Source organism: Pristiophorus japonicus, chromosome 14 (assembly GCF_044704955.1).
Source record: "Pristiophorus japonicus isolate sPriJap1 chromosome 14, sPriJap1.hap1, whole genome shotgun sequence".
Taxonomy (NCBI): Eukaryota; Metazoa; Chordata; class Chondrichthyes; family Pristiophoridae; genus Pristiophorus; species Pristiophorus japonicus.
The window spans coordinates 183,268,125-183,294,478 of NC_091990.1; the positions used below are offsets into that span (position 1 = coordinate 183,268,125).

General features: G+C 46.0%; 1 protein-coding gene across 1 annotated transcript in view; it reads left to right on the plus strand.

Annotated features, from left to right (window-relative positions):
* The first annotated feature begins 8,396 nt into the window (after window positions 1-8,396).
* copb1 (COPI coat complex subunit beta 1) overlaps window positions 8,397-26,354 on the plus strand; it is a 61,608-nt gene continuing 43,650 nt past the window's right edge. Inside the window, exons 1-2 of the mRNA XM_070899938.1 lie at window positions 8,397-8,584; window positions 23,126-23,278. Coding sequence (XP_070756039.1) covers window positions 23,188-23,278 — 91 coding nt within the window. The 5' untranslated portion in view covers window positions 8,397-8,584; window positions 23,126-23,187. The remainder of the gene's footprint in view (window positions 8,585-23,125; window positions 23,279-26,354) is intronic.

Here is a 26,354-nt window from a genome sequence, read left to right on the forward strand (position 1 = left end):
ATGGAAATTAAAAGGACAACACCGGTACTTATAGGGCTGGGTCCACATGAACTAACCACGCCGGTCTGGATAGGCCCAGTAGATCAACCCCTTTTGGGAATGGACGTTCTAATCCAAGTAGTTTCATCGTTGCATTTTGAGGATGGTCGGGTGACATGGTCAATTAGAACTTTGAAGAAAGAAGAATTGAAGGAACACCATGGCCCCAGGCACTACCAATAGTGCTATGTAGCATTAGGGCAACCCCGAACAGAACTACAGGTCTAAGCCCATTTGAAATTATAACAGGAAGACCCATGTCGCTGCCAGGAACTATCGATTTACGGAAAGCTGATGTTCACTTAATGAGTGACACTTTGTTATCATACTGTCAGAACTTAACCAATGCTATTTAGTTCTGTTTCCCGACAGGTATCGTCAGCTTGGGGTAATCCACCCGAAGGAGGACACGACATCATCCCGGGAGTCTGGGTGTATGTGAAAAAGTTGCATAAAGAACCTTTGGGTGCCAAGTGGGAGGGATCTTATCAAGTGTTATTGACCACCCAGGCAGCTGTTAAAGTCCAAGGAAAGAAAGCCTGGATCCACGCTTCACACGTTAAACGAGCACCCGTAACTGAAGCTGAAATCTAATAAGGACAATTACATTTTGCGAAAATGTATAAATTTACTGTATTACTGACTGTAGGTATTCTATGCATTTGCCTACTTCTTACGAGCCGACCCTCTGCACCAAAGGGAAATAGTAGGGGAGCAAGGGAATTACATGTAAATACCTTTTTATATATGTCATACATTTATGCCAAACAAGGTAACATTTCTAGTTGTTGGGTGTGTGCGCATATTCCTATTCATTCAAAGGGAGGGACTCCCTTGAGGCCAGTTCCCTTGAATATCTCGGAAATGGCTGAGTGAATAATTAATCAAAACAAAACAGGCAATGCGTTTCAGGATACGCAAAACTGGGCACGTAAATGGAAGTCAGCATGTTACAATTTGACTACCTTTGAAGGGGGATACCAACCGTGCTACAATAGGCCCCCATTTTTTGTTATCACTAATACAACGGGAATAGGAAGACCGGGGGAATCGGTCTATCTGATTAGAAACATCAAAGGAGGCCAAAATATGGGGTATATTAACTGCTCCCGGAATTATAATGTAAGCAAGCCACGGAACCGTCCAAACTGGGCCGATGTGGGAATTTTTAATGTAACGGGGATTCTGAATAAAACAGATGGAAAAGCCTGGACAGGCCCCGGGAGTGTTGCTGACAAAGAAACAGCTAACATTCATTGCATATAATGGCACCTATTGGGTGTGTGGCCACAAGGCCTACCCTTGGCTGCCCCAGAATTGGATGGGATCCTGCTATTTAGCCTACATTGTGCCATATATGTCTCATATAAAGTCACTGTCGGAACATTTACACCATCCTAAGAGAGCTATCACAGAAACAGAGAGGTTCTTTGCCATTCTGATCCCTGGGTATGGGACCGCCAAACTGGCAAGGGAATCCATTAACATGGCATCTGTTGTGGAACAAGTAGCCAATGATACCTCAGAGGCCCCAGTTTAAATCAATGCAGAAATGGTAGCAAACTGCACAGTGGCCCTACAGAATAGACTGGCCCTTGATTACATCCTGGCTGAAAAGGGAGGTACTTGCGCCCTACTCGGAACTGAGTGTTGCACATATATCCCAGATAGCTCCAAAGAAATTACCCACTTAGCGGAGCATATCCAAAAGGAGGTAGAAAAACTTAAGCAGCCCCCATCATTCACTTTGTGGAGTGGAGCCACTGAATGGCTAGGTTCAATAGGAACTTCATTGGTGGAAGGTTTAATTCTATTTGTTGTAATTGTTTTACTTTTATATTGTTTGTTTATGTTGATTAAATGTTGTTGCGACCAGGCGGCTGTAGCTGCTGTCCCGCAGGTGAGACACCTTGCAGGTCCCAGCAGACCGTCTGTACGTGGCACAGGGGTATGTTATGCTTAAGGAAAGGTTGTTCACTGGTTGAATTAAGATATTGATTTGGATTAAATTGGAATAAGGTTAATTAACCTACTAAAACCAGACTTCCATTGTGGCCATGATGGAACTCGGGTTGGTGTAAATTTGTGTGGAAGCTACTAGTGGCGAAACACATCAACAAATTTTAGAAGGAAACTCTATTAACATGTATGAAATTATTTTGTAGAATGTTTAACCAATGATACCTGAAGTTTTATGATTCAGTTTGTGAAAGAATCAAAGGGGGGATTGATAGAGAATTCAAACAGGCTGCATTTAGACAGGCAGTGAAAATTCACAGACAACAAGTCAGAGATGCTACATGCATTTCAGCATGTTGCATTAAGGCATCAATCAACTTGACATTTTAGGACCCTTGGGTAGTGAGCCAATAAGGTCAAAGAAGGCGAGTTCTTTTCTGTAAATTGATCCAGGCATAAATACAGCCATTTTGACCGTGTGGTTTCAGTAAGACAAAGGAACTGGCAATCAGCCAGCAGTTTGTTGCTCTCTGCCAAGATTAAAAAGTTAAAACTACCATCGGAGTTCGTATTTCATTGGAAATTAAGAGATCTAACAGCTTGTATTCACTGGAGTTCAGAAGAATGAGAGGGGATCTCATAGAAACGTTTAAAATTCTGACGGGTTTAGACAGGTTAGGTGCAGGAAGAATGTTCCCAATGTTGGAGAAATCCAGAACCAGGGGTCACAGTCTAAGGATAAGGGGTAAGCCATTTAGGACCGAGATGAGGAGAAACTTCTTCACCCAGAGAGTGGTGAACCTGTGGAATTCTCTACCACAGTAAGTTGTTGAGGCCAATTCACGAAATATATTCAAAAAGGAGTTAGATGTAGTCCTTACTACTAGGGGGATCAAGGGGTATGGCGAGAAAGCAGGAATGGGGTACTGACATTGCATGTTCAGCCATGAACTCATTGAATAGCGGTGCAGGCTAGAAGGGCTGAATGGCCTGCTCCTGCACCTATTTTCTATGTTTCTGTGTTTCTACAGCCCAGTGGCTGTGAACTGCTATTACTGCCGGTAATGGGCGAAATTCCTCAATATTTTTCTCTGCCATCTCCATGGAGGTAGCTATCTTGCAAGCTTTCTCAAAAGAGAGATCATCCATACCTAACAATTTTGACTGGATACGTTCATCCTTTAGTCCACATATACATTTATCTCGAAGAGCCCCATCTCAGAATCCTCCAAAATTGCAGTTTAGAGATAATTTTCTGATGGCAAAAATGTACTCACTGATGGTTTCATCTGGCCTTTGGTTTCTTATTGCGAACTTATAGCTCGTCGCTGTTTCTGAAGGCTATGGATCAAAATGATTCTACAATATCTGTCGTATGTCTGAGAATGAAGCATCCTTAACCTTTCTCGGGATTAACAAATTCACTAAGATACTATAATTCTCTGCTCCAATCATGACTGACAGAATAGCTTTCATCTTCTCATGAACTGCTTGATTCCTTAATTGCGAATTGGCACACCTGCTGGGACTTCATTGACATCATTAGCTCTAAAAAAGCATTTGCAATCTTTCCCTGTAGGATCCAAATGATTCCTTATTCTTGTCAAAAGCTCCCTAATTACTGACATAAATTGTTGTCACATCCATGTTGCCGTCTTAGCTTAATAGCCATTAATCACTCTCAATAATCTTGAATTGCTGTTCAATAACTTTAAATGGCTTTCCACAAGCTCTTTTTGTCAGTTCAACATTGTTCACGACTCACAACAAAATGGTACTGCTAGACTTTCATTCTGGAACCACACTGCCAGTTTATCTTCTTGCTGTGTGAAATGTCTGCAAGCTTGTAATGCTTGTAGCTCCACACTGTGGATGTTGGATATATTGTGTACTGCAACTGTATAGTTAATCATTGAACAGAACAGGCTTTCCGGAGAGTTCTGCATGTTGGGAAGCTGTGTGTGCTGTACTCTGTGAAGATATCACAGTTGGCGACCGAGGATGAGATTTTTCGGATGTTTAAAGCTTAAATTTTGTTGGTGAAGGATTTAGCCAGCTGACAGAAGACTTTGGAAGTTCCTGTCTTGAAAAAAGCTACAAAAATCCGAGGTAAAATACAGCACACAGCGTGAACAGCTAGAATTAAAAATGGCAGGTGTAATCGGATATTTGGGAGAATATAGACATGACCAGGAACGTTTTAAAGTGTATGTGGATCGGCTAGAAATGTATTTCATTGCAAATAACATCATCGAAGTTCCAGACAATGCAGTCCAGAACCAGGCTGTGTTGGAACCTAAGAAAGCAATTTTCTTATCAGTGGCAGGTCCAGCATTATACGAAACGCTTGTAAATCTGCTTGTGCCTGACGAGCCAAAGAACACAATGCTTAAAGAGATTTTAATGAAGCTGGAGCAGCACTATTATCCCAAACCAAATTGCTGAAAGCTATCGTTTCGGGATTCGGAATCAAAAGGCGGATTGAAAGTATCGCTGATTACATCATAGCATTAAAGAAGCTATCAATGCACTGTAATTTTGGAAACTTTCAAAACCGAGCATTACGGGATCGTTTTGTTTGTGGGGTGAAAAATGATGCGATCAGAAGGAAGTTATTGACGACGGATGACTTAACTTTTGAGATTGCTTGTCAGACAGCGAGGTCGATGAGCATGGCTGAACAATATTCCCGAGAATTAAATAATGATTACGGTCGTCAGTCAACCGAGGTAAATCACCTGCAGGTTCAAGGTAAAAGACGGCCATGGCCGAAAGTCTCCGAAACTGAAAATTCTACCAGAACGTCGAAGTCGTGCTATAGGTGCCTGGGTCAACACATTGCTCAAAGTTGTCTATACGTGAAGCCAGAGTGTTTCTTCTGCAGAAAGACTGGGCGTCTTGCGAAGGCATGCAGACTGAAGGGTAAACCAGCTTCCAAAGCTATGAGTCCTGCGTTCAAAGCTATGAGTAGAAATCCAAAAAGTCTACATAGCATGGAAGAACAATAACAGGACGAGGAGATGTTAGAAATACACGTCATCAGGAGCACGAGGTTAACGGACAGCGATTCGGAAAGCATCAAAATCCACATAGATAGAAACATAGAAATTAGGTGCAGGAGTAGGCCATTCGGCCCTTCGAGCCTGCACTGCGGGATTCAAGATACCAATGGAAATTGACACGGGTGCCTCTGTGAGTGTAACACCGGAGTCACTGTACCACGACAAATTGCATGATTTCCAACTGGAGAAATCCAAGCTAGAGCTGCGACGCTACTCGGGAGAGAAAATTCCTGTAGTAGGCCGTATCACCGTACCGGTGAAATATAAAGATCAATTTCAGAACTTGCCTCTAATAGTAGTGAAAGGAGACAAGTTTGCCTTCCTCGGAAGAAATTGGTTGAGCTCACTAAAGCTGGATTGGAGTAAGATTTTCTCTGTGGAAGCAAGATTTTCATCAACGGATGAGGTTATCAAGCAGTATCTGAAGGTGTTCTGCGAAACAGGTAGTCCGATCCAAGGCTTCAAGGCGAGTGTCAGGGTACAGAAGGACACTAGATCGGTTGACTACAAGCCACGTTCTGTACCATATACACTCAGGGAGAAAGTAGAGCAAGAACTCAAAAGACTAGAGACTGAGAACATTATTTGTAAGATAGATCGATGTAATTGGGCTACACCCATTGTTGTTGTACATAAGTCCGATGGTCAGGTAAGATTCTGTGGTGATTATAAAGTAACCGTAAACCAGGTTCTAGAGGGTAATGTCCCCAATACATTGCCGAATATAGAAGATTTGTTCACAACACTGACAGGTGGTCAGATCTTCTCAAAACTGGATCTTACGAATGCCTACTTACAGCTTGAACTAGATGAGGAGTCCAAGTCATGTTTGACTATAAATACTCATCTAGGCCTATATCAGTTTAATAGGCTACCGTTTGGAGTGTCTTCCGCCCCTGCCATATTCCAAGGGGTGATGAACCAGATTTTGCAAGGTATTGAAGGGGCAGTATGTTATTTGGATGACATACTAATTTCAGCACCAAATAGGCAAATTCATAATAAAACATTGAATGAAGTCCTCAAACGGCTAGAGAAGCACAGAGTACGAGTGTCTGCTCCTAAGTGTGAGTTATTTAAAAACTCAGTGGAGTACTTAGGGTACAGAGTAGACAAAGATGGTTTACATCCAACCTTGGAAAAATTGGATGCAATTAGAAATGCACCCACTTCCAGAAATGTCACTGAACTTTGTTCATTCTTGGGTCTTTTGAACTATTATGAGAAGTTCCTACCAAATTTGGCTACAGTATTACATCCACTGAATGAACTTTTGACAAAACAGATCCAGTGGAAGTGGTCAAAAGAATGCCTTACAGCATTCAAGAAGTGTAAAAACAAATTGGTAGAGAGCACCATGTTAGTTCACTACGACATATCTAAGGAGATTAAGCTAGCATGTGATGCCTCTCGGTATGGAATTGGGGCAGTAATCTCTCATGTATTAAGTAGTGGGGAGGAGAGACCAATTGCTTTTGCTTCACGCACTCTCAGTGCCAGTGAGAAAAATTATGCTCAAATCGAAAGGGAAGCTTTGCCATTAATTTTTGGGGTCAAGAAGTTTCACAAATACTTGTATGGTTGTAAGTTTACTATCGTTACGGACCATAAGCCCAGCAATCCTGCATCCAAAGTCCCCAGTTCCAACATTAGCTGCAGCCTGAATGCAGAATGGGCTTTGATTTTGTCAGCATATACAGACAATCAGCTGATCACAGTAATGCTGATGCAATGTCTAGATTGCCTTCCCCATCACAGGTTGCACCCGATAGGGAGGAAAATGTTCCTCAGGATGAGCCTCAAATGAGTGTGAAATCAACACCATGTTCGAGAGCGAAGGTATCCTCTTCGAAACAGAAAACAAGTGGTAAAGTTAAATTTGTAAATATGTATAAAAATGAAAGTTATTTATGATGTTTGTTATGATGGCTTTTTCATTAAAGAGGGAGAAGTGTAATGTCTGTAAGCTTGTAATGCTTGTAGCTCCACACTGTGGATGTGGAAGTATTGTGTACTGCAAGTGCATAGTTAATCATTAAACAGAACAGGCTTTCCGGAGAGTTCCGGGAGAGCAGCCTGCATGTTAGGAAGCTGTGTGTGCTGTGCTCTGTGAAGATATCACACTGTGCTCCACTTGCATTTGCCTTCTCATGAAAGGAAATGCCTCAAAAATTTCTTCATGAAGGAACACTCATTCTCGTCGTCATTTTGTAATGTATTTGCTTCATGGATTCTTCGCTTAAGGATTCATAGCAACACATTGCTATTAAGAACTAGTTGGTTGATTAACAAAGGTTGAATAATCACATTACCAGTTCATTCGCTAGGCTCACAAATGCATACCTCATCATGGATGACCTGAGCTCAAATGACTGGGGTTTTATTGAGTCTTGTGAACATCACGCGACTGGCTAAGGCCACTCACAATGCAACAGCTCTACAAAGTTAAATTATAACCTTAAGCCAAGTGTCCCCAATGACCAGAACCCACAAATTAACAAATAAACATTAAAGGGAACTTTAACAAATCAAATTAAAATTCTGTTCCCTGTTGTAATGATGCACTCCAGTGCCTCTGGTGCCCACCTGTAATAAGAATATAAGAAATAGGAGCAGGAGTAGGCCATTTGGCCCCTTCAGCCTGCTCTGCCGTTTAATAAGATCAGGGCTGATCTGATCATAACATAAAAAAATAGGTGCAGGAGTCGGCTATTCGGCCCTTCGAGCCTGCACCGCCATTCAATAAGGTGCACTCCCTCAATAGCAAGAACTACTTCCTCAGATTATGGACCAGATCATGGAGCCAGCTCCACTTCCCGTCCCGCTCATGAAAGGGAACACACCAGGGGGACAGAGTTATACATTTTAACATCAGACCACTGGGGGATCCTGATTTGAGCGACAGCAAAAGAGTGAGGCACTCGACCAACACAGGTACAGGGAGAATGGGTTGTCATTCCCGGCCCCTGGGCTCAGGCCCTGACTGGGCCCATTCCCAGTCACAATACAGGAGGGAGTGTGACGTGGCTGGCAGGGGGGCGTGTCCGCGTGACGTGACTGGCAGGGGGCGTGTCCGTGTGACGTGATGGCAGGGGCGTGTCAGTATGACGTGACTGGCAGGGGGCGTGTCCGTGTGACGTGCCTGGCAAGGGGGCGTGTCCGTGTGACGTGAATGGCAGGGGGCGTGTCCGTGTGACGTGACTGGCAGGGGGGCGTGTCCGTGTGACGTGGATTGGCAGGGGGGCGTGTCCGTGTGACGTGGGATGGCAGGGGGGCGTGTCCGCGTGACGTGGCTGGCAGGGGGGCGTGTCCGTGTGACGTGCCTGGCAGGGGGGGCGTGTCCGCGTGACGTGGCTGGCAGGGGAGTGTCAGTGCGCCTGCTCGGCGACCCGTCCGTCTCCGCGGCGGCAGTTCCACGTCAGCCGGAGAGAGCGAGTGAGGCGGAGCCGGCACACAGTGAGCGAGAGAGCGGGACACGGGACACGGGACACGGGCCTCTCGCTCCTCCCCGGGCCCGGCACCAGGTGCAGTAAACGCGCGCCCCCCCCCGCTCCCCACAGTGCCCTGTGCCGGCCGCGGGAGGCTGCGATCCGCGGGGCCGCGGCCTAGAGCCGGCTTTTGTTGTTGTCTCGGCCTTGCTCGTGTTCCTGAAAAGCGCATCAGGAAACGGCCCGGCTCCCGGGCCTTCCTCCGCCTAAATGGACAGGATTGTGTTATAACCCCCCCCCCGCTGTATCTGTGTAAACTCCATCATCGCTTTAATATTCTCACCACATCAAGTTCTATCTGTGCTCGGGTTTCGGCCGGGCTTCAACATCTGCACATCCAGTCAGTTTCCCAGTGTGAAGCTGTCCGTTCCCCTGCCAAGGGCCAGCCGGTCCGAGTGGTCCGAGCGGCCCGGTCCGAGTGGTCCGAGTGGCCCGGAGCGGCCCGGCCCGGCCCCGCTTGCATTGAGCGGGAGAAAACTGCTGCTTCACAAATATTCAGGGGGAAAAAAAAACTGACGGCTTATTTCTGCAAGTTATTTTGTGAAGTTTGCGAGACCGTACACTGTGCCCCAGACAATAATGGACGCGAGAAAGATCAGTCAACCCATCTTACTTTCATTCTTTCTGAGAGCTCCTCTTCCAGCATGCAATTATTTGTTTAATGAATCCGTCCATTTCTCCTCCACTATAATTATTGGGGAGTCCATTCCATGATCTGTTTCCCTGTGAAGAATTTGCTTTTTGCGAGTTTGAGTCTCCTGCACTTTACTCTTAAAGTAATTTTCTGAATTTACCATTTCCAAATCTGTTGCCCCTCCTTTCAAGCCTTCTTTCAAGTCTAAAAAACCCAGCCGTTCCTCTTAATTCAGATCTCTTTAATACTATGGCTTAGCATCATAGTTCTTTTTAATGACTATCTGCTTTGTGGCTTGGTGATGAGAACTGGATACAGTACTCCAAGTTTTAATCTCACCCAAACCACTGTCGATCATGACTTCCTCTGACTTTTATTCTACTGTTGTGCTTTCATTAGTTCAACATTTTATTGGCCTTGTTGATTGCTGCTCTGCATTGGTTGGACATGTTGAATGTCAAGTCTATGAAGACTCCTTGATCTCTTTCAACTTCAGTGCCAATTATGGGGTATGTACATTCCCCATTTATCTTTTCAGTGTCATAGAAACATAGAAAATAGGTGCAGGAGTAGGCCATTCGGCCCTTCGAGCCTGCACCACCATTCAATAAGATCATGGCTGATCATTCACCTCAGAACCCCTTTCCTGCTTTCTCTCCATACCCCTTGATCCCATAAGGGCTATAACTAGCTCCCTCTTGAATATATCCAATGAACTGGCATCAACAACTCTCTGCGGTAGAGAATTCCACACGTTAATAACTCTGAGTGAAGAAGTTTCTCCTCATCTCAGTCCTAAATGGCTTACCCCTTATCCTTTGACTGTGTCCCCTGGTTCTGGACTTCCCCAACATTGGGAACATTCTTCCTGCATCTAGCCTGTCCAGTCCTGTCAGAATGTTATATGTTTCTATGAGATCCCCTCTCATCCTTCTAAACTCCAGTGTATAAAGGCCCAGACAATCCAGTCTCCCCTCATATGTCAGTCCTGCCATCCCGGGAATCAGTCTGGTGAACCTTCGCTGCACTCAATAGCAAAAATGTCCTTCCTCAGATTAGGAGACCAAAACTGAACACAATATTCCAGGTTTGCCAAAGACACAAAGATTGGAGGAATGATAGGCATTGGAGATGGAAGCATAAAATTACAAATGGATATCGACAGATTAATTGGGCAAAACTGTGGTAAATGTGAGGTAGTCCCCTTTGGACCTAAAAAAGATGCAACAGGGTACTTTCTAAATGGTGAAAGGATAAAAACCGTTGCGGTCAATGCACATCGATCATTAATTTCTGTACCTGTTCATGACATTTTAATCAAAAAGGCTAATGGAATGTTGGCCTTTATATCTGGAGGACTAGAATATAAGGGGGTAGAAGTAATGCTGCAGCTATATAAAACCCTGGTTCGACCGCACCTGGAATACTATGAACAATTGTGGGCTCCACATCTTGGTGAGGATATATTGGCCTTGGAGGGAGTGCAGCATAGGTTTACCAGAATGATACCCGACTTCAAGGGTTAAGTTACGAGGAGAGATTAGACAAATTAAGGTTGTATGCCCTTGAATTTAGACGGTTAAGGGGTGATCTGATCGAAGTTTTCAAGGTCTTAAGGGGAACAGATAGCTTCTCTCTATCTACCCTATTTCTGCTGGTTGGGGATTCTGGGACTAGGGGGCATCGTCCAAAAATTACAGCCAGATCTTTTCGAGAGTGAAATTAGGAAACACTCCGACACACACAGGGTGTTCGAAGTTTGGAACTCTGTAGCATCGCCCAACTCTGCCCTGCCTCCGCTCATCTGCTGCTGAAACCCTCGTCCATGCCTTTGTTGCCTCCAGACTTGGCTATTGCAATGCTGTCCTGGTCGACCTCTCATCTTCCACCCTACATAAACTTGAGCTTATCCAAAACTCTGCTGCCCGTGTCCTAACTCGCACCAAGTCCCGTTCACCCATCACCCCATGCTTGCTGACTTACAGTGGCTCCTGGTTAAGCAATGCCTCGATTCTAAAACTCTCATCCTTATTTTTAAATCCCTCTAGGACCTCTCCCTTCCTTATCGCTAATCTCCTCCAGCCTTACAACTCTCTGAGATCTCTGCATTCCCCCAATTCTGACCTCTCGCACATCTAGATTTTAATTGCTCCACCATTGGTAGCCATGCCTTCAGCTGCCCAGGTCTGACGCTCAGGAATTCCCCCTCTAAGCTTCGCTACACCTCTCCTGAAATACACTCCTTAAAACATACCTCTTTGACCGAGCTTTTGATCATACATCTCTATCTCCTTATGTGGCTTGGTGTCAAATTTATTTTGACAGCGCTCCTGTGAATCGCCTTGGGACATTTTACTCTGTTAAAGACACTTTCCAAATGCTTGTTGTTACATACAACATTTTACCAGATAAGAAAGGGGCAACAACAGAACTGTTCAAAGAATCGGCTTTGGCCTTTTTAATGTATAGTAGTTTTGATTTTGAACAAATACTCCTTTTATTGACAAAGATTGAACACTGTGAGAAGCTTAATTATAGATCTTTGGTGACTTTATGAATTATCCAGTAAGTAACTGACCCCTGCAATCTGTTAAGATCCCATGTTTACTTCTTGGTTTATGCTGAGTTATTAAATTTAAGCTTTAGTTGCAGTAGGGGTGTTGCCACTGGCCTGCAGTGTGATGGGGCAAATCAGCTAATGGCTCCATCAGATTTCTGTCCAAGGCCACCTGCGAGAAGGACGTGTGTAGTTTTTGGTGGTGACAGTTTTGGGACTCTTGGTGATGACCAATGGATTGGATAGCCTGTTGACATTTCCTGTTGATGCTCATTGGCCAATTGAAAGAGATACTGGAAGGCATCAAATGACCATGGAGAAGTAGTTCAGATACCCTCATGACCAGGAGCAGAGAGAGGGAAATTGGTAAGAAGGAAGAATTGTGAGTACTTCAAATACTGATTTCCCTAAAGTTTTGAACGTTTTACACAGGAAGCTGTTGTTGAACTGACATTGTCTGGTTTTTCCTTTTTTTATGAAAATATTTTCAACTACTTTGTCAGCATTTATTTGTTACGTTCTGTTTCTCAACCAGTGGGAGCAAGCTCCATATAAACATCAGCATATTTCTCCTTTACATCGGGTGATACTCTTGAATGGGTTGTGTGTGCTGAATAGAATCTCTTTTCTTTCACTAGCATCAACAGAAATTTTGGTAATAGATGCTACACTGCTGTAGAAGTTACATACTATCACGGACGAGATGTAGATTTGTACATTGCTCAAAAGCTTACATTTAATTATTTTGTTAAGTATTGTGACAATATGATCTGTGAAATGTGTGTTAAAATCCTATTTATAGCTGAGAGCTTGCCCCCTGTTTAAAACAATAGTGAGCAAAACACCTGTAAAAGTTAGATGATATGTGGAGTAAAATTGTGAAATAAAGACAAGATTATGTGCGGATCAATTAACCTTTCATTTGTCATTATATGGAATGGGCACAGGAACAGAGCTTGTATACTGAAGAGAAGAATAGGTGAATAACATAATTTTTTTTCCATCTTGATCAATTGATCAGAGTTCATTTGTCTGATGTGATGAGCGAGAGGTATTTTTTTGGAAAGAATGGACATAATTTTTGAGTTTGCAGTGTTGGCTTGCACAAGAGAGCAGTTTATACGCTCTCTTTTCATTTGTTTTAATTCAACTCCTTTTTCTATTTTAGCCTCTTTCTCACCCCCCCACCCCACCCCAAAAAAATTGATTCTTCAGCTTTTGTGGATATTATAACTATAATAGTATTTATGTTTGAAAAGTTACCAAATTTAGTGTTCAGCTTTATAATCCTCCATGAATTTGTCATCTCTGTACTACCTGGACATGATGCATGAATGCAGATAGTATATTTCATGTTGCAAGTTGTGTTATTGTTCGAGGAGAATGATATAAGGGACATGGTTATCATGGGCTGTTGCTGCCAGTGGATCTTTCAACTGCCATTGAATGAATGATGAAGTTAGAAGTGATGGAAAACTAGGACAGGGATAGAGAAAACGCATGTGATTCATTGAGAGTTGCATTGAACATTTTACATTGTTAATATATCAACATTATAAAGCAGAGAAGGTTCAGGGGAGATTTGATAGAGGTGTCCAAATTCAGGAAAGGTTTTGAGAGAGTAAATAAAGAGAAACTGTTGCCAGATGCCACAGATTTAAGGTAATTGATAAAAGGACCAGACACAACGTGAGGGGGACAGAAAATGTATGCAGTAAGTTTTCATGAACTGGATTGCGCTGCCTGAAAGGGTGGTGGAAACAGATTCAATAGTAACTTTCAAAAGGGAATTGGATAAGTTCAAGTGGGGGGGGCGGAGGATTTGCAAGGCTAAAGGGAACGAGCAGGGGTGAGGGACTTATTGGCAAGCTCTTTCAAAGAGCTGTCACAGGCACAAGGGGCCAAATGGCCGCCTCCTATGCTGTATCATTTCATGTTGAACCAAATAGCAATTTCTGTTTCAATTGTATCTTAAAGTGTCAGTTGGCACAGTGGCAGCGTTCTTGCCTTTGAGTCAGAAGGTCATGGGTTTAAGCTTCACTTCAGAACTTGAACACAATCTAGATTGGCATGTCAGCTTCATTTTGAGGGATGCTGCATGCAGGAGAGTCCTTCTCTTTGATGAGATATTGAACTCTGGACCAGTCTGCCTGTTCGGTTTGATCAGCGGGATCCCATGGCGCATTTTCAAAGGAGAGGGAGTTCTCCTGGTGTCATCCCTCAACCAACATCACCAAAAACAGAATAACTGGTCATTTATGCCATTGCTTTTTGTGAGACCTTGCTGAGTGCAGTTTAGCTGCGACATTTGCCCACACAGCAGTGAGTACACGTCTTCATTGGCTGTGAAGCATTTTAGGGAGTCCTGAGAACATAAAAGGTACTGTATAAATACAAGTTATGAATAGTTTCAACTAAAGGTTGTGAGTTTTAGTCCCATTCCAGAGACCTGAGCTCAAAATCTCAGCTGACATTCTAGGGCAGTACTGATGAAGTGCTGCACTGTTGGAGGTGTCGTTTTTCAGATGAGGCATTAAACCGAGGCCCCTTTCGCCCGCTCGGGTGGATGTGAAAGATCTCGTGGCACTATTTTCAAAATGAGCAGGGGAGTTCTCCCCAGTGTCCTGGCCAATATTTATCCCTCAATCAACATTCCTAAAATACAGATTATCTGGTCATTATCACATTGCTATTTGTGGGAGCTTGCTGTGTGCAAATTGGCTTCTACATTTCCTACATTCTAATGGTGACTGCACTTCAAAAAGAACTTATTTGGCTGTAAAGCGTTTTGGGATGTCCTGAAGTCATGCAAAATCACTTTAAATGCAAGGCTTATTGTTTTTTTCATCAACACAATTCCGTTGAACTCACCGAACTGCTCATTTAATGCACACCGCTTCCATTTCCTACACGAGATATTGAGGCCAGTGGTCGTACCCATCACCCTGCTGACTAAAATTAGTTAGCTCAGCACAGACCAAGGGTAGAAACTGGGATGATAATTGGTCTGTCACTTTGTGTCACAGAGCACGATGGGCTGGATTTTTGGCTCATTTGAGCCCCATTTAGTGCCTCGGCAGGGCGCAAAAGTGACACTTTTGGGCGTGAAATGAGGCGCCCAAGGTTTTGCGCCCGGATGGAATTTTCGGCAATGGTTTTGCAGTGGTGCTAGCGCCCTGGGTGGAATTTTGGAACATTTTGCCCGATTTAGCGTCTGCCCGGGAACCCGCCAAGAGAAACCTGTTGGACCCAGGGCGCACCAACGGAGGAGAAAGTTGCAGTTGAGTGATTTAAAAGCATTGGGAGAAGAAAGCTGCCTTATTGCATACTTTTGATTGTGAAGTTTTGTGAGTTTCTAGTTTGTTTTTAAGGACATTTTTAAAAGGTGGGGGCCATACTATGTCAGCAGCCAGTAATCCTGGCTGCTATATTCGTATGGCGTCGAGCTGGAAGAAGGCTTATTGATCATTTTCGACGTAATCGAAGAGGTCGCAGATGTATGGGGCGGAGGACTTACCTCCGCCCCCCCCCCCCCCAAGAGTTTACAGGGAACATCGCTCCGACCTGCAGCTCTCTGAGGCACAGTGCGTTAGAAGGCTGCGCTTCCAAAAGAGGTGGTCAGAGAGATGCCAGCTCATACAGGCAGACCTACAGCCTACCAGCGGCAGCAGGACTGCACTGCCCGTTGAGGTGAAACTGACTGTGGCACTTGCCTTCTATGCCACCGGCTCCTTTCAGGCATCAGTGGAAGACATATGCTCCATCTCACAGCATGCTACATATTGCTGCATTCACCAGGTGACTACTGCACTGTACGCACACAGGATGGACTTCATAAACTTCCCAATGGCCAAGGAGACAAAAAATGAAAGGGCTGCAGATTTTGGACGACTTGCTGGCTTCCCCAAGGTTCAGGGTGCCATTGACTCGATGCACATCGCCCTGCCAGGACCTTTAGAGAACCCAGAGGTTTACTAAAACCAAAAGGGATTCCACTCCATGAACGTACAGATTGTCTGCGACCATACTCAGCGCATCTTGGCAGTCAATGCCCAATATCCAGGGAGCATCCATGGTGCTTTCATCTTGCGTGAGAGCAGTGTCTCACGCATGTTTCAGCATTAACCGCAAGGCCAGAGCTGGATGCTCGGGGACAAAGGTTACGGCCTCGCCACCTGGCTCATGGCCCCTTTCCGGAACCCTCAGGCAGAAGCCGAGCATCGCTATAATGAGAGCCATACAGCCACACGCAACATCGTCAAACAGACATTTGGAGCGCTGAAGTTGCGCTTCCGACGCCTGGACCACTCTGGAGGCTGCCTATAATACTCTCTTCGGCAGTTCGTTGTGGTGTGCTGCACAACTTAGACAGGAATTGCCAATGTGGATTGCAGCACCACCTCGAGCGAGAGAGACAGAGAGAGAGAGAGAGAGAGACAGACACCCAGAGAGAGAGAGAGAGAGAGAGAGAGAGAGAGACACACACAAGAGGAACGCACCACCCCAACCACAACTACAGGGAAGGCATCGTGGCAGTTTCACCGCTGAAAAAGTCTTGCTTTCGTAGCTCATAATTCACTGCTTTGCTTGAAGAGGGAAGAGCACATTTGAGCGTTGCCTGGCCATTCTATCCCACCATGTTGACTATTTCCCCTCTTATTCTGCAAATGAGACACTGCACAGGAATGGTTACGGCGAACAAAATAATTTATTAAATATTGTAAACTCTGTCAACTTAATGGTGAAACTTTAATAAAATAACATAAATTAGCTGCATCCAGTAGTGTGATCATTCAACAATCTAATCTCGAACATCATCGTCATGCTACCAGAAACAGAGGATGCATCCAACATCAGCAACATAATGCTGCTACCCCTGCCCCACTATTTCTTACCACCGGCTTTTGACTCCCTTCTCCTTATCCCTCTCCTTTGCTTGCTGTTCCTAACCCAAATGGTACCAAGATGGCGTGCAGCTAGGTTGCCAGTGTTGGGGTGAGAGACAATGGAGATGCTGCCTAGGGACACACTGAACCAGCTCGACATGTGGAAGGCCCGACATGTGACTGGCGAGCCTCTTCATCGGCATCGCCAGTCACAGGTGGTTTTGGTTTGGGTGAGACAGAGGGGAACGCAGAGAGTATGGTGGGAGGGTTTATGGACTTCATCACCTGCCCAAGCTGAAGCAAAACTTGTGCCTGTGATGTGCCATATTCTGCAAGGGTTCACGCCACACTCTGGGACTCCAGTGTCACTGATGGAGACCACCAGCCTCGTGTGGGTATTCATGGCCTCACAGGTTTCATGGCTCGCACCGGCAATCTGCGGCCCTACCTCCATAATGGTCGCTGTAAGACTGTCTATGCTCATGGGAATCATACCCAAGGCATCAAGGAGCCGACGGCTGACCTGGATGCTCTCCCTGGACATTCCCACCATGTCCAGTTCCACGTCTGCCTATCTGTCAGCAAACCAACTTTGCCGACTCGCCCTCGAGTGATGGCGTACGGGATTCAACCCCAGAACTGCGTTGCTGCATGCCACTAGTCCCAGGAGCCTGAAAGTTGTCAAACCCTGAGAAAGTCACCTCCTCCTCAGACGAGATGAGTGCCGGTGGTAAAACGGGTGCATTGCAGCTCCTCCTCCAGACGATGGGTTGACGTGCAGTGTTTCCGAGAGATGCTATGGCTGCTCATCTGAAAGTAGAAAGCAGCAGAGGAGGGGGCATGAGGAAGGTCGCATAGCACAGGCTCATTTGAAGGACCCCTGCTACTCCATTATATCTAGTCCAGAGACACTGCATAACATTACCCCAACCCATCCCAGGGAGTGTGCAGGACTTGCCCTCACTTTCCGAGCAGAGGTCAGCACCCGCAGTGGCAGATGCCTGACCCAAGACGCCGATGAGGCCCGCCACTTGTTCTTCAATGTCGGTGAGTGGCAGGGTCTGAGGTGGACCACAGCCTGTCTGCACTGCTCACGCCGATTCTGTGACTTCTTGGCCTGCAAAGATGAAAATGGAAATGGTTACAAGAGGGTCTATCTGCTCTTGTGGCACAGGTCACCACCAAAGCACTTATTGCATCATCATCATCATAGGCAGTCCCTCGGGTTCGAGAATGACTTGCTTCCACGCTAAAAATGAGCACTCAGGTGATTGATAAACTAATTTTAAATGGTGGAAGATGCCTGTGCATGAATTCTTTTAACGTGGGGTGGCCGTTGCACACCAGCCACCACACGGGCTTGTCGGAGCAAGGTATTGGTCCAGTGGCAAGGGAATCCAAGACGACTGGAAACCAGGCTCCGCTGGATGTGCTCATACATACACACAAACTCAAACATACTCATACTGCCCGCCCTTCCTCCTCCATGGAATTCATAGCACGCAATGTGAGCCCCACTATTGGCCTGTGCTGTGCCTTCCCTTGGTCTTGTCCACCCTGCTCCACCTCTGGGCTCTGACCTCTCCGCTGCTCCTTGCCTCGTCCATCCTCTTCTCTCCGCTTTTGACCTCTGGACCTTGCCGCTTCCAACCTCCTGAATAGCACACTGTCTGAGTGTAATACAGTCCTCTGTTTAATGGACTTGAAAGTTGCATGTGGTGCATCAGGAGGACATCCAAGTGCGGAGACATCTTATGAGACCTCAGAAAGCAATCTTAATAATGCGTAAAGATCATTCATGGCAACTCGGGGGGCCACACTAAACCTACCGATGTGTCATGCGTTTTAGGAGGCAACCCACAGAGTGCTGACGGGCACCAAAAGCATGAGAAATAGTGTGTCAGATTTATAATTGAAGTAATGAAGGAGTGCATGAATTAAAATTCTATTCTAAACTTTTTTCGGCACTGTGTGCCACTCCTGATCAATGTCTGATGCAGCGACCTTCTCAACGATTTCCCTCCAAATGCACTTTAAAATTAATGGCAGTGGTCTTGATCCACCCCTATGATGTAACTCCGGCCACCTTCTCCACAGCCCCCATTAGAGTTATTTTAGCCTCCTGGCTGAATCGCCTGTCTTGATTCCTCGTTGTCCATCATGAAAATCCCAATGTAAAATGGCTGATTCAGCCATGGGTGTACTGCGCATGCACGCGGTCACGCCTTGCAATTAGCGTTTGCGATTGGACAGCAGACCAGAAACGCGGGAAGAAAAAACATTTTTTAACGACCGAACTTTCGCCTCGGGGCGCGTACTTGGTGTGGTGCACCACCAGAGTTAGCGTTAAGGCTCCTCATGAACTTTCATTTGGCGAAAGTTGCATGCTCGAGCACTAACCCGCCGCTAAATTTTTAAAACCGCCGCGAATTGCGCCCGCGTACTGGCGCAAACACAAAAAGCCGAAAATCCAGCCCTCAGTACTTAATTGGCAGCTCTCTTAACTCATTTCTGATTCCTTCCCAGATGTTGTATTTTGTTCTGAAGTACATTTGTAACCCTGTTCCAAGACTTCAATATCATTCTAAACTGGTTGTTGCATTAAGATGTAAAATTATGATTCGTTATTGACTGGTGGATTTTTCCTTCTCTGCCTCCTCAACCTCTCGGTAGCCTTTGAGATGGTTAACTGCACCAGCCATCTCCAACATCTCTCCTCCGTTGTCCAGCTCGGAGATCCTTTATTAAAAATTTGTTCATGGGATGTGGGGGTCGCTGGCAAGGCCAGCATTTATTGCCCAACCCATAATTGCCCTTGAGAAGATGGTGCTGAGCCGCTGCCTTGAACTGCTGTAGTCGGTGTGGTGAAGGTACTTTCACAGTGCTGTTGGAGAGGGAGTTGTAGGATTTTGATCCAGCGACTATGAAGGAACGGCGATATATTTCCAAGTCGAGATGGTGCGTGACTTGGAGGGGAACGTGGAGGTGGTCTTGTTCCCATACGCCTGCTGCCCTTGTCCTTCTCGGTGGTAGAGGCCATGGGCTTGGGAGGTACTGCCGAAGAAGCCTTGACGAGTTGCTGCAATGTATGTTGTCGATGGTGCATACTGCAGCCACGGTACGTTGGTGATCGGGGAGTGAATGTTTGTTGTGGAGGTTGACACTCCATCCACCAAGCAGCTGATTTGTCGTGGATGTTGTTGGATCTGCACTAATCCAGGCAAGTGAGGAGTATTTCATCACACTCCTGACTTGTACCTTTTTTATAGATGGTGGAAAGGCTTTGGGGAGTCCGGAGGTGAGACACTCACCTCAGAATAGCCAGCCTCTGACCGGTTCTTGTTGCCACAGTATTTGTGGCTGGCCCAGTTAAATTTCTGGTGAAAGGTGACCCACAGGATGTTGATGGTGGGGGATTCGGTGATGGTAATGTTGTTGAATGTCATGGGGTGGTGGTTCGACTCTAGCTTATTGGAGATAGTCATTGCCTGGCACTTGTGTGGCTGTTACTTGCCACTTAATCAGCCCAAGCCTGAATGTCATCCAGGTCTTGCTGTATGTGGGCATTGACTGCTTCATTATCTGAGGAGTTGCGAATGGCACTGAACACTGTCCCATCATCAATAAACATCCCTACTTCTGCCCTAATGATGGAGGGAAGGTAATTGATGAAGCAGCTGAAGATGGTTGGGCCGAGGACACTGCCCTGAGGAACTCCTGCAGTAATGTCCTGGTGCTGTGGTAATTGACCTCCAAATACCACAACCATCTTCCTTTGTGCTAGGTATGACCCCAGACAGTGGAGAGTTTTCCCACTGATTCATATATAAGAACATAACATAAGAACATAAGAATTAGGAACAGGAGTAGGCCATCTAGCCCCTCGAGCCTGCTCCGCCATTCAACAAGATCATGGCTGATCTGGCCATGGACTCGGCTCCACTTACCCGCCCGCTCCCCATAACCCTTAATTCCCTTATTGGTTAAAAATCTATCTATCTGTGATTTGAATACATTCAATGAGCTAGCCTCAACTGCTTCCTTGGGCAGAGAATTCCACAGATTCACAACCCTCTGGGAGAAGAAATTCCGTCGCAACTCGGTTTTAAATTGGCTCCCCCGTATTTTGAAGCTGTGCCCCCTAGTTCTAGTCTCCCCGACCAGTGGAAACAACCTCTCTGCCTCGATCTTGTCTATCCCTTTCATTATTTTAAATGTTTCTATAAGATCACCCCTCATCCTTCTGAACTCCGAGTAAAGACCCAGTCTGCTCAATCTATCGTCATAAGGTAACCCTCTCATCTCCGGAATCAGCCAAGTGAATCGTCTCTGTACCCCCTCCAAAGCTAGTATATCCTTCCTTGAGTAAGGTGACCAAAACTGCACACAGTACTCCAGGTGCGGCCTCACCAATACCCTGTACAGTTGCATACAATTTTACTTGGGCCCCTTCATGCCACACTGTCAAATGCTGCCTTGATGTCAAGGGCAGTCACTCTCCTCTCTCCCCTGGAATTCAGCTCTTTTGTCCATGTTTGGACCAAGGCTGTAATGAGGTCTGGAGCAGAGTGCTTCTGGCGGAACCTAAACTGGGCATCAGTGAGCAGGGTATTGGTGGGTAAGTGCCGCTTGATAGCACTGTGGACGACACCTTCCACCACTTTGATGATTTGAGAGTAAAATGCTTGGGTGGTAATTGGCCGGATTGGATTTGTCCTGCTTTTTGTAGACAGGACGTACCTGGGCGGTTTTCCACATTGTCAGATAGATGCCGGTGTTGTAGCTGTACTGGAACAGCTTGGCGAGAGGTACAGCTAGTTCTGGAGCACAAGTCTTCTCTCCTTTGGTTCCATTTATATCTTTCTGATTGTAGCCGGTGCATCTCTGATATCTTCTTCTTCTGCGCTTCGGAGTCCCCCATGATTTGTCCGTGCTCCCTCTTCTTTTTCGTCTACATCATCATAGGCAGTCCCTCAATCGAGGAAGACTTGCTTCCACTCGAAAAGTGAGTTCTTAGGTGACTGTACAGTCCAATGCAGGAATGACAGTCTCTGTTACAGGTGGGACAGCCAGTCGTTGAAGGAAAGGGTGGGTGGGGAGTCTGGTTTGCCGCACGCTCCTTCCACGCTCTGCGCTTGATTTCTGCATGCACTTGACGATGAGACGAGGTGCTTAGCGCCCTCCCGGGTGCATGACTTCCACTTCGAGCGGTCTTTGGCCAGGGACTCCCAGGTATCGATGGGGATGTTGCATTTTATCAAGGAGGTTTTGAGGGTGTCCTTGAAACGCTTCCTCTGCCCACCTTGGGCTCGCTTGCCGTGTAGGAGTTCTGAGTAGAGCGCTTGCTTTGGGAGTCTACATGCTACCCTTTGGAGACACACAGCTCTATCCATTTCACTGCCTCTGTGTTGTCCAACCTCTTGTCTGACATCCAGCCTGGCTGAGCCTCCATTTCCATAGGTTAAACATTGGGACAACTGAAGCTGTCCTCTGGCTCCCAATACAATCTCTATCATTGCCACTGATTCTATCCCCCTCCCCAGGCACTGTCTTTGGTTGAAGACGCCTGTTCACAGCCTTGTGTCCTATTTGACCCGAGCCCAACTTCTGACCCCATATCCTCTCCATAACACACACTGCCGATTTCAACCTTGATAGCTTGGCCCACCTCCACCTACATCTGCCTAAAGCCCTGATCCATGCCTTCGTCACCTATTTAACTATTTAAATGCTCTCCTGGCTGGCCTCCATTCCTTCACTCTTCTTAAACTTCACATGAACTAAGTGCTGCCTTTTTCCTATTTCACACCAAGTTCAGCATTTCCATCATCCTTGTCATTGAGCTGTATTGGCTCTCACTCTCCCAAAGCCTCAAATTTAAAATTCTCATTCTCATGTTTAAATGTCTCCATAACTTGAGCCCCTCTCTCTCTCTCTTTCTCTCTCCCTCTCAACGTTGTCAGCCATCTTCCCTTGTACACTCTGCTCCTCTTTTGTGCAATTCCCCTGGCCCTACTATTGGTGGCCTTGCTTTCAGCAGCCTCGGTTTCGAGCTCTATATTGCTATCCCTGAACGTCTCCCGATCTCCACCTCCTCCAACACCCACCTTTTTACCAAGCTTTTGGTCACCTCTCCTAATATCTCTGTCCTTGGCTTGGGGGTCCATTTTTTGATTACACTTCTTGGAGATGCTTTGGGACATTTTTCAATGTTCAATCGCTATGTAACTAAGTTGTCTGTTCTATGATACTATAAGAGATAATGTGAAATCTTTGACAGCTCTGTGCAGTAATCTGGATTTTTAAAAATCTAAATGAGCATGTGTTGCCTTTTTTAATGAAAGGGTTGTGTAAGCTCCATATTGACTGGTCACACATTCAGCTGGGTTTTACATATGAGTACATTGATGGTATAGCATCTGTTTTAGTTTTGGGGGGGAAAAAAGCTACTTTAGAGAACTTTGAACAAATAATCAGTGTATTTATCTTTGCACCCACAGATTACCTGCACTCTGAGGTTACCCGTTTCCTGACTTTAAATTTGCCGATTGGAGCCGGCATCATGACGGCTGCAGAAAACGTATGCTATACTCTCATCAACGTTTCCTTGGACTCGGAGCCACCAAATGAAATTAGTCTAAAAATCGACTTGGGTAAGTGACTCTTGTATTTCTCATCTCACTGAGCCCTGAGTTTTACAGCATTCAGAGCCCAATCAGCACCACACAAAGGTGTCGCTTCTGTTCAATTTTTTCCATGTCAGCAACAGTAGAAACAAAGGGCCCAAGTTTCCACATGATTCGCGCCTGATTTTTAGGAGCAACTGGTGGAGAACGGACTATTTTAGAAATCGCAATTCTCCACATTTTTTTTTCTGCAGTTCTAGTCAGGTAGAACAGTTCTAGTTTAGAACAGAATTTTTTCTTCAAAAGGGGGCGTGTCCGGCCACTGACGCCTGATTTGAAAGTTTCCACAGTGAAAATGTACTCCAAACTAAAGTAGAATGGCGCCAGTGAAGATTTTTGAAGAACTGAGAAAACCTGTTCTACACATTAAAAAATCAGGCGCAGGTTACAAATTAGGCGTCCAGAACGAGGTGGGGGGGAAGGGAAGTCATTAAATTCGACAATAAATCCTTATTTATACTTCTACAAATATTATACAAATAAATCCAACCTGAATAAACATTTATAAGCCAAGAAAAGATTAAATAAACCATCTTCCTACCTGTGTGAAAGTGCTTCAGCCAGGGAGAATTCTGCAGCTCTTCGTGCCGCTGAGCGGGAGGGGGAGGGAGAGAGGAAGGGAGAGAGGGGAGGGGAGGGGGGAGGGGGAGGGGGAGGGGGGAAGGGGGGGAAGAGAGGGGGGGTCGGGGAACAGGAGCGGGTGTCGGGGGAGTGGGGAGGGGGGGGAGTGGGGTGGGGGAGAGCGGGTGTCGGGTGGGTGTGGGGGAGAGCGGGTGTCGGGTGGGTGGGGGGGGGAGCGGGTGTCGGGTGGGGGGGGGGAGCGGGTGTCGGGTGGCGGGGGGGGGAGCGGGTGTCGGGTGGGTGGGGGGGGAAGCGGGTATCGGGTGGGTGGGGGGGGGGCATGTGCAGAGGTCCTGGCACTGTTTTCAGCGCCGGGACCTGGCTCCGCCCCCCCCACAGCTTGTGCTGACTGCGCCGAGTGCCACAGGACCTGTCAGTCGGTGGAGAATACCGAGGATTTTTTTAGGCGCCGTTTTAGGCGCAAAAAACGGACGCCCAGCTCGTTTTTTTTCTTGTGGAAACTTGGGCCCATAGTGTGCAAGGGACTTTTCCACCAGGAGAAGAAATGGCAGCTCCAGTGTCAATGCAGAGTCTTTCGCCATGTGTCTTCGAGTAGGTAGTTGAAAAGTGGGATATGTTGGTTTGTCCTTTTGAGCTACTAATGATGCCTGGCCTGGGGCTTCCTTAGCAGAAGGACATTATTACACATTATACCTCCAGTTAAACACCTCGACACGAAAGTTGGGCTAGTACCCACAGATCGCTGGGCTCCTCTTGCTTTTGTGCATCGCTGGAGAAAAGCTGCTTTTACCTGGCCTTCCTCACAGAACTCGGCATTACGGGTGCCATTTTGAACATCAGAAGAAGTGAGGAAGCTGCTTAAAGAAGGGACATATAATTTTTTGAGTTATTTAAGGGTCCTTTACTGATAGATCCACTCACATTTACACTTCCATTTATATTTATAATTGATATATTTTTTTAGTACAAATGGCATTTATTACCTTAGTGATGGGGCCTGTAGTTTCTCTACCATTACTTGTAAATGCTCATATGCTGGGCGTCTGAAGTTGAGTTAAGTGAAGGTGTCAATCGAAGAGGGGGCAGACTAATGCGGAGGAGGAGTACGTACAGCTGACGAACTTACAGGGAAAAGCAATCTTCCCTCAACTTCTTTGATGACGTGTGCCTGAGGAGGCTGCGCTTCCGGAAGGATGTCATCGATGAGATAGGCCAGCTCATCAAGGGGGATCTGCAGCCTACCAGCACCATCAGGACTGCACTGCCCATTGAGGTAAAGGTTACTGTGGCACTATCCTTCTGCGCATCTGGATCCTTTCAGGCTTCAACTGGCGACATCTGTGGTATCTCTCAGCATGCCACACATTGCTCCATTCGATAATTCTTGCCTATGACTTCCCTATGACTAGGAGGGCTTTGGATTCTCGAATGGCAAATTTCCCCAAGGTGTAGGGAGCAATAGACTGCAGGCACTGAAAGCACATTTACAAAAGGTAGAGGTGTTTCATAACTGAAAGGGATTTCACTCTGAATGGTGCAGCTCATTGTCGAGCACAACCAAATCATCATGGCAGTAAATGCTAAATTTCCAGGCAGCATCCATGAAGCACACATACTGCGTGAGAGCACCATCTCTGACCTGTTTGACGGTCAGCCAGGAGGTCACTGTTGGATGCTGGGGGATAAAGGATATGGCCTTGCCAGCTGGCACATGACCCCCCCTGCGTAATCTCCTGACGGAAGTCGAGAAGCGTCACGACGAAAGCCACATAGCTACACGCAATATCTTCAAAGACAATTGGATCGCTCAAGCAGCGCTTCAGATGCCTGGACCACTCTGGAAGCAGCCTACAGTACCACCAGGTCGCTGAGTTTATTGTGGTGTGCTGCATGTTGCACAACCTAGCTATAAGGAGAGGACAACAATTGCCAGATGGGGCTGCCAGTCCATCTCTGGAAGGAGTGGAGGCAGAAGAGGCAGATGGCAAGGCTGACTGTCAAACAGGTCTGAGAGAGTGCTCTCGCGCAATATGTGCGCATCATGGCTCTCGGAGGACAATTAGCCTGGCGATGAATCCATGATGCCACCCCCTCCCGAAACACTGGAGAAACCCCGTGGGAGTTACGCGGCCTGCAAAGCTGTTGCTCCAGCAGCTCAATTGGATGCTTTGCATAAACTTGTATTGGGGACAGTTATAGTTACGGTTGGGCAATAGTTGCATTTGCGTTGTTAAGTTTTATCCTCGCCTGGCCAATGTTGTACAATAGTTGCATAAATGTTTTAACTTAACTTATGTTATTAGAAGACACTACACAACAATTATAACATTTTAAAAAAAGTTAATAATTTAACAATTTAATGAAATTTTTCAACTGTAACAACCCCTCCTGCCACCCAACAATAAATTTTAAAAAACGCAACAATAAGAAAATACAACAATAAAACACCCACCTCCCTATC